Here is an 8957-nt window from a genome sequence, read left to right as displayed (position 1 = left end):
CGATGATTGCAGATCCTTTGACTAAAGGACTCGCTCTTAATGTCTTTAAAACACATGTTACTAATATGGGTATTGTGGAAATTTTTGATGTTTTTTGTTAGTGGGAGTTACTTATGTAAAAAGAACTACATTTTGGCTTTGATCCCTTTACTGGGGTACGTAGGCAACCCATTTGTTTTAGGGTGCAACCCCTTTCCAATAATAATAAAAATACAAATATCTCCCTTATTCATAAACTACGTTTTTGAGCATGCATTTGACTTGTGTCTTTTATTATGATATCATTAAGATCTCGAGATATAACGGATAAAAGACATAAGATGAGTCTCTTTTAGAGACATGTGGCTTCATTTTGAAGCATTATGAGGGCTGATATGAATTAACACAACTTTTGATCACATTGGTGTTGAGTTCATACTACATACTACTACATTGGTTGGAGGATGGGGATTCATGGCGATGAAGATATTAACATTTGTAGTTGTGGAATGGTCTTATATCGTTTAAGTGGTGTAATGACTTTCATGTTCGATGTTAATATTCTTGTACGACCAGATTGTGTTTTCTAAGGTGCTATCATTAGAGCTATATATATGTGTGGCCACCTATGTAGTCTAACCCGAGAGTCATTTTCAAAAAAAGTTTTTATTTTATTATTTAATAGCAATCAATGTTTGCCCAAGTGAGAGAATGTTAAAATATTTTCAAAATATGGACTTTGTTTGATTGCATATTTTGTGTTTTATAAAAACGGGTTAGATATATAGATCATAATGATACTTTGGTTAATATGTTGAGTGATCATTTGGAGTTTTTTACACCTTAGTAATATAGGAAGATTTGGCTGCTAATATTTGTGGAGTATCAAGATTTGCTTTCAAGATGTCTTCCACAGGTATATTTTCTAAACTGTGATTTGATAATTGTGATTCTTGTTCTTAGCATGATTTATATTATATACAACATCCTCCTCATAGTGCGAGTGATTTTGGAGGGATTTTTATTTTTCATTTTTAAACTCAAGGGTCGAATTGTGATAGGACAAGGGGACATCCATTAGCTGAGTTGTGTTAGTCCGGTTTAGATACAAAAATGAGTAATGTTACTCATCATCTTAATTCTCATCATTATTTCATTATCATATAATGTGATATTAAATAATTAGAGACTATTTATTATATTTCATTTGTGAACCCATCATCTAATACCGCATCATGGAATGATGAGAAGATGATGAGAAAATAAATAATGAATAGATTTTTATTTTTCTACGAAAAGGTCTCAAACTCATCTCATTTAAATTATTACAACTTTTTTAAATTCACACAAAATATAATAAACAAATCAATTTTTTCAAATCTAAAAACAATAATAATATTAAAAAATAATATTATAATAATATTTTATTCAACTTTCAACTTCATCTCAATTCATCTCATCTCATCTTACCATCCAAACCTCACCTAAATCAGCAATTTTTAAGCAGTTGTAGGAAAGGGAGATAATTGATTCAGACGGTCTAGGCTAGAAGTTTGTTATTGAAGCATAGAAGCGGTTTCCCATGCCCACCCATTTTTTTGCTTTATATTGGAATTGCGCCGATAATTCTGCCTTACAGGAGGCCTATGGAAAATGATTATCAATACCGGTGAACCATTCATTACAAGACATAATTAGCTCCACCACAAATACCTTGGAAAATCTACAGATTAGATACCAAAAGACGGCCCAGTTTTGTAGGAAGTAGTAGCCTGGCTACCCTAGCAAACATGTACGCATTCCAAGGTCCAACAGACAAACTATGTTGAACCCTGAGATGCTGGCGAACGTTTGTGTGCGCGCGCGCAGAGAGAGAGAGATCGCTCAAAGAAAACCTCGAAAACTTAAATTTCAACAGAACTAAATCAGCAGCGCCCCATAATAGCAACAACTAGGTGTTAGATAACTAAAACCAAACCAGATAGATAATCCACAATTCAATCATAAACTAAAACATATAAAGACCTACCTACTACACATGCAATGCATGTAGTCCTAAAATCATATTGAGAACTGCCTACATGTAAAATGTGATAAAGATGTTCCTGAACAGATTCAAAAAGGATGGAATGTCCTGTGTGATGCATCTGAACTACCATTTTGAACGATGACCCTTCAAATACCTGCCCTACTCGCCCATCTCTCAAACAGCAGAGTCAACATCGGTAGCATTTTCCTTTTGACTGGGAGAAGACAATGATCCTCTGATTTTCAAGTCCCCAGTTTGTTGCTGCTGCTGTTCCTGCTGCTGCTGCTGCAGTTGTTGCTGCTGCAGCTGATGCAGTTGATGCTGCTGAAACTGCTGCTGCTGCTTCTGCGAGTGAATCTGGAGCTGTTGAAACTGCTGTGTTGTTAAAAGTGTGTGCATTGCATGATTGTTGGGATAGAATTGTTGGCCAGCTCCAAAAGAAGCAAAATTCATCATAGGACCACCATTTGGAATAGCTTGGCCAGTCAATACTTTCAAATGCTGAATCTCCTCTTTGAGTGCATCATTTAGTGCTATTACAGAACACAAACAAGATATAATTAACCATGGAAAAGACCACAAGAAAAAAACTAGAGTGAATTTTGTGTGTCTCTGTGTTTGTACTGCTTTTCTTTTTTCTTTTGGCACTGGGGTGTGGGGAGGTCGTTAGTGAGGTACTAACAATATATATATATATATATATATTTAAAGAGCTACAATGCAATCACAACCAAAACGCACCAATGTATCACTTAATTACTAAAAGGGTTCACATGGGTAATTTTAGGAGTGTACATTTGTACTGAGTCAAATTTTAGTGGGTAAGTGACAATGGATGGGACTTCGTGAGATCAAGTTGTACCAAGTCAAGGTTTTGGGGGGAAAGTGACAATGGGTGGGGAAATGATATAATTTAACCTTGCAAAAAGTGGCTCAGGAATACTTGGGGTGAACAAATAAGATTGATTTAGTGGAATGAGTAAAACAACTCAATATAGTATCTGCAACGATCTAGGTATGTAACTTATGCATAACAGACAATATTTCGCGCAACAACTGGGGTTTTAAATTTATTTTCTCTAACATTATAGGCCATTTTCATTGTTTCCCCATCCTAGAAAAGCATTAAATGATGCATCATCTAACCCTAAACTAATCATATTTTCATATACTGCAAACAAGTGCACAAATAACATCACCTCTGGAGCAGAAAACTGTATAGAGGGGAGACAGAGAGAAACCAACATGGGTGGATAAGAAAACCAAGCATATCTAAACAGAAAGTCCAAATTGAGAGAAAAGAAAAAAGAAACAAAAACTACCAAGTCATATCCTTTAATAAGCAATCTCCAAATAGTCCAGTATCACTAATGCCAAATTTTTAAAATGCAAACAAAGATATGAAAATCAACTGTCATTAGGATAATTAACCGGTCAGGGAAATCTACCTAATAACATTTACAGTATAACGATATTAAAGTTTGAAACCAAAGCATATTAACTTGTTAGAAAAACCCCAACTGTAGGAAAGAAAGAAAAAAGGAATGCATAGTCCAGCTGGTCAAATCCAATTCTAAAAGGAAATTTCATCTTCAATAACATCCCAGTTGTTAAAAGGACCATTATGCAGAGTGCTCAATATTGTAAGTTAACTTCCATCAAATACAGAAAAATTATCAAGATATTCAATTAACGATAAAGAAAGTCAAAAGATGTAGATGGCTTTCTTTTGATTGGCGTAAATCAAACACGTACTTGACACCGATAAAATTCTGTAGTATACAGGTCCAATATGAATGATATATATACCTAGTAAGTGTAAGCAATTAAGGATCAACTTCCGTTAATTCTTCTTTTTTCTTCATTCTTTCCAATTCAAACAAAAGACCAGATTGCGTGAAACAAAATACAAAACCAATCCTTCAAGGCATAATGTATTTCATCAACTGAAATGTCACCACACATCCTAGATATGCTCATCCAAACAAAAAAAGTAGGGAAAGGCCATGGCTGGAACATGTCTACTTAGAGGTATGTTCAAGCGACTCATAAAATGTCAAGTCCCAGAATAGAACAAACATGGGAACCTATAAAACAAGACACAAGCAAGTGGTACCTTTTTCTTTCATTATTAGTGGGACCTTAAAACATATAAGATCATATACTTATAACAAGGTACAATTGCATGATAACAAAATTAGAAAGACCATGCAATATATCACCGTCAAAAATGAAAAGGTAATTACACACAAGTTCACTTCTTGACAGACAGGAAAAAAAAAGATCTTGGCATTAAAACCTCTATCTCCTCTAACATGACATGGATGCACACATGTAAGCATATACTTAATGCATCATGAATATCCTACTCAACCAAGCTTCATCATCTTGGCTGTTTTATTTCCCTAAAATCTTGTGCCAATCTCTTTTTTTTGATAAATAAATCTTGTGCCAATCTCTACAGAAACATTAAAAAAAAAACAAGTCATGTGGCATTGAATATGTCTCTATCAAGATAAGAAGATGAATTCGTGCTTACCATCTTGCAAGTGAACCTGTTGTTCCATTGTTTGCAAGCGCAGCTTTAGTTCACCATTCTCAGCAGTCAGGCCATTTGTATCTCTCTAAGCAAAACAAACAAAAGAAATGTCATTGAAACTACCATATAAGGCTATGTTTTGAATAATGCTAGGAGAAATGTTATATGCTACACTACTATCCCACTTTGTAAATGTATTACTTTTCATCACCCTTGGATCATCTTTTATTTTCTTAAAAAAAGAAATTCAAAGGTTGAAGGACAATACCATCTCATCATAGTGGGATAAGAGTGGGATGATGGCGTAATATGTAGAACTTTCCTAATGCTAGATATCAAAATTGTGAAAGAAAAAATAAACAGGGAAAAATATGCCAACACAACCACATATAGCAGATATAGTCACTGAAACTGGACACGTGCAGTCAAAAATAAGAGTATGTCCAGAGCTGACGCAGTTAACCTGCAAGAGGGTCAGCTGAGCAGACAATGAAGTCGCTTCTGTTTGCAGTGTCTGCACTTTCCTTTCCAGCTCAGAAATGTATCGCATCTTTCTTTCCTTTGATCTAGCGGCTGACTGCCTGTTTGCCCAGATCCTATCACATGGAACAAATAGCATGATATTCAAGTAAAACACAAAGCTATTACAAGGGAAAAACAGAAAAGTGAATAATAATGAGAGAGAGCAAGCAATAAATCATCTAATAGGAAAGTACACTTTGGAGAAGCATCAATAGCACCTCTCGCAAGAGCCTCCTGACCAACACATCCATAGAAATAACGAGACTAGAATCCATGGTACCAACAAAATTTAAACATTATTTCTCCATAGAATGGGCAGTCACATTAAAACTGAGGACACCCCCACAATAAGAGGAAGACGGCATCACTCAAAGTAGTATATGCCCTTGAATTAAAAAAAAAAGGTGGCATTACAGAATCTTATTCCGGTCTGAAATGAAGCAAAAACAGGTGGCGACAGAATCATAGGGATCATCTTCATCTCATCCCAAGGAACCTATAAGAAAGCAATAGCAACACAACCCCACAAAACTCAACAGCAGCCACCAAAAACAAAGCAGGAAAAGATGGCAGCGAATGAAGCTGCAAAAATTATAGCGAAACTTCCAAATTTTACAGGTCAGAAGTTCTGCTCTCCACATCGTCTGAAAGGAAATAACCAGCTAGAGAGCAGCGTACAGTAATCATGCATGGTCCAGTGGTGGGCCGTGCAAGAAGTGTAATTTACGTAAAAACTTATATTTCTGCTTCATTTAGATTTTTTCACTGGCTGTGCAAGCTAAAATAAATAATAAAGAACTACGGAGCAGGAAAATACGCATATATAAATTTCAGAACTGAAAAACAGAGACCTTCTATTCTGTATGCAAAGAAGCAAATTTCAAGGGCCTCATAAATACCATAATGGGTAATCCCACATTTTTATAAACATATCATTTTGGTATATTTAAAGAGGAAGAAAAAAGATGAAGTCAGAATGTTATCGATATACAACCAAACATGAACAAGCATTTGTGCAGGACAGAATGACTCTTTGGACCAGCTAATTGATGTTTTAAAAAAGAAATCTTACCAACCAATTTTAGAGTTAATATATGAAAATAAACCATTGTTCATCATTAATCTTATGAAGATTAAATAAACGCATACCATTCTTCAAGAAATAATACCTCTTTGCACGCTTGGGATCAATTAAAGCGAGCTCCGCAAGCTTAGCAGCTGACATGGCTTTCTTCGAATCAGCAGCAGACATATCTTCAGAACCTGACACAAGCATCTCCGGTTTGATCGTAGTTGACCCATCCATGGACTGGCTATGTTGGTGCCTAACTCTGGGCCTTTCATTAGAACCAATGGCAAAATTCTCAGACGAAGTCACAGCTCCTGATGCTGGTGTTGGCATGGCTGCCAGTGCTGGACTTGGTGCTGCCGCAGCAGAAGATGGCTCCCCCACTTGGAATGATGAGGTAGCAGATGATGAATTGAATTTGTCCATATCAAGATACATAGACAATAAGTCCTCCTCAGTCTCATCAGAAAAGGAAGGCCCATCCGCGCCACCCACAACCCCAAGGTCACTATCGAAGCTAATATCGTCAGGAAGGGTGAGAATTTCCGAATGGGCACGTCTATGACCCAAACTCCTCCGTGGGGTATCAGGCATTCGGCTAATATCATGGCTAAAGCGACTGGAATCAGCACTCATGCCATGCCCAAAATGAGCCGAGTCTGAACTAGAACCTGGGGCCAATGGCGGGTAGGATGGTGACGCCGAAGACGGCTCAGGTTTTACATTGAAACTACTTCCGGTGGGCGAAAACCCAGAGTAACGGCCTGATGGAGGTGGTAAACCTCCACCGTGGCCAGGGGTTTTCTCCTTATCCATCTAGTAAAAACCTCAAAGGCTCAAACCCTATTATTCTCTCACACAAGAGCTCAACAATACCAAACCCCGAGAAACTTTAGAACCTTACCGAACAAATCAAAACTCTAGAAGAAACTTAGCCAAATGCAGATTTTCAAGACACTAAAAAAACCAGTTGTCCTTCAAGACTCAACAAATGGATTACCCAATATATTCGAAGACAATAAGTGAAAGCTATGATGAGCACAGAAAACCCAAAAAATTACAGATTTCTCTCCTATCTTTAAAGAAGGGTGGCATTAACTGACTGGATTAAAACCCTAGAACCCCCCAACACAAACCCGAAAATTAAGGTAGCAGAGATCACAGAAACCTTAGGAAACCGTAGATCTGACCAGGGGATGTATTCGAACAGAACAAGCAATTAGATATGGAGAGGCTCATAGAACATAGAATTAAGAGACACATACATACATTCATATGTATAAATCTATCAGCATTCAACGACAACGCACAAAATCTCCAGGAAAATCAGGGGATTTTCTCGGGAATCTTAATAGTTGACATAAATTCTAAAGGATTGCACAAACAGATCTTGGAGTTGGCAGCTGGAAAGCAAAGCAGAGGAGAATCGCACGCGTTTGTGCAGGAAGAGAATCTGAACAAACAAAATCACATGGAGATGGAAAGAAAGGAGTGTGTCTGAAGAGACCCGAAAGCGAAGCTTCGGAGATGGCATGTAAATGAGGGGGGAGGGGGGAAGGGGAGGGGCGTGTGTGTATATATAGGGTATATGTGGATGTGTATACACACGACGAGGGGTCCGTATCCTCTGCAACCAGTGTCCTTACATTCTTTGTCTGTCTGCAATCTATTTTTCGACATTAGTAATTAGTTTTTTGGGATAATATATTTTTTGGAGGAAAAATTGCGATAAAAATATACAATAAAAATAAAATTTGCAAGTAATTAAAACTAAATAAGATTGTTCTTTTTTAGCTTTTCATCTTCAATCATGCTAATAGTATAATAGTTTTATACATCGATCGATCGGATCGATATCTCGATCGATCGTAATTGAATTATGCAAATCTTTAAACGGCAGATTTATACGTTACTCTTAATTTTTTATTTGGTATATGCATATAACTCCTAACATAAAAATTATTTAAAAGATACATCTTAAAGTCTCGTTTGTATTCGTAACTCATCTCAATCCACCTCAATTCATCTCAATTCATCATTACAATTTTTCTAAATTTTTACACAAAATATAATAAATAATTCAACTTTTATTCTACTATTCACAAACCATCTCAGCTCATCTCTGAATCTAAATCACTCCTTAAATGAATACTTCTTCTAGAATGAAATGTAGTACAATTATGAAGTAGTACATACGAATAAGAAGTACAGAATATAGGTGTAGGTTACTTTTTTTTTATATACATTTATGAACAATTAAAGTAAAAACTAATCAAACTAAAAGAATAAAGATTAAACCAAGCAGCCTTGAATCAAACCAAGATTTAATGGTTATGGCTTGAGTTAAAGTGAGGTATCATAGATATAAATGTGTCCATAAAAGCTCCCTTAAGAATTACAACACAAAAGGCAAGAAATGAATAAGAAATGGTAAGGGCATGAGACAATTTTATACAACCACCTCAAAGTAATTTTCCAACTAACATTCCAAATTAGAAAATCGAGTAACCGTTTAAATCAATTAATCAGGTTTTTTGGACATCACCACCCCCATTCAATTTCAGATGTGTACAGACCCATATGATCCTTTCGTTTTGTAATTTATTTTAGAAAACTCCCTATGTTTCAAAAGGCAATTGATTAAATGCTCAAATTCTTGTATTTTGGATAAAAACTACCATTTCGAGTATTTGTCATTCATAACCTAATAGAAATCTGACATGTATCCTCCGTCTTGCCCATTTAGGTTCATACGTATAATAGTATTTGATCGAATAATTATATATATATGTATATAAGAGAATTGCTATTCGACCTCC

The 8957-nt window shown here is 36.0% G+C and overlaps 1 protein-coding gene across 1 annotated transcript; it reads right to left on the bottom strand.

Moving 5' to 3' along the window:
* Positions 1–1921: 1921 nt before the first annotated feature.
* On the bottom strand, positions 1922–7698 carry LOC109005463 (probable transcription factor PosF21). The gene is made up of 4 exons (XM_018984414.2): positions 6239–7698; positions 5011–5143; positions 4548–4632; positions 1922–2541 (listed from the first exon to the last, which is right to left on the bottom strand). Exons 1-4 carry the CDS (start codon positions 6952–6954, stop codon positions 2183–2185), a joined length of 1293 nt encoding a protein of 430 aa, XP_018839959.1. The 5' UTR covers positions 6955–7698; the 3' UTR covers positions 1922–2182.
* Positions 7699–8957: the final 1259 nt, after the last annotated feature.

The sequence above is a fragment of the Juglans regia genome, chromosome 7 (genome assembly GCF_001411555.2).
Source record: "Juglans regia cultivar Chandler chromosome 7, Walnut 2.0, whole genome shotgun sequence".
Classification (NCBI taxonomy): Eukaryota; Viridiplantae; Streptophyta; class Magnoliopsida; order Fagales; family Juglandaceae; genus Juglans; species Juglans regia.
The sequence above is the reverse complement of the archived record's forward strand: the minus strand, read 5'-3'. Positions and strand labels throughout refer to the sequence as shown.

Excerpts from the sequence above, each read along its gene's own strand:
- LOC109005463 (XM_018984414.2), bottom strand. The coding sequence starts at position 6,954 with ATGGATAAGGAGAAAACCCCTGGCCACGGTGGAGGTTTACCACCTCCA. Across the intron at positions 5,144-6,238 it reads GATCCCAAGCGTGCAAAGAG|GATCTGGGCAAACAGGCAGT; the intron begins GTATTATTTCTT and ends TCCATGTGATAG. Across the intron at positions 2,542-4,547 it reads ACAGGTTCACTTGCAAGATG|CACTAAATGATGCACTCAAA; the intron begins GTAAGCACGAAT and ends GTTCTGTAATAG.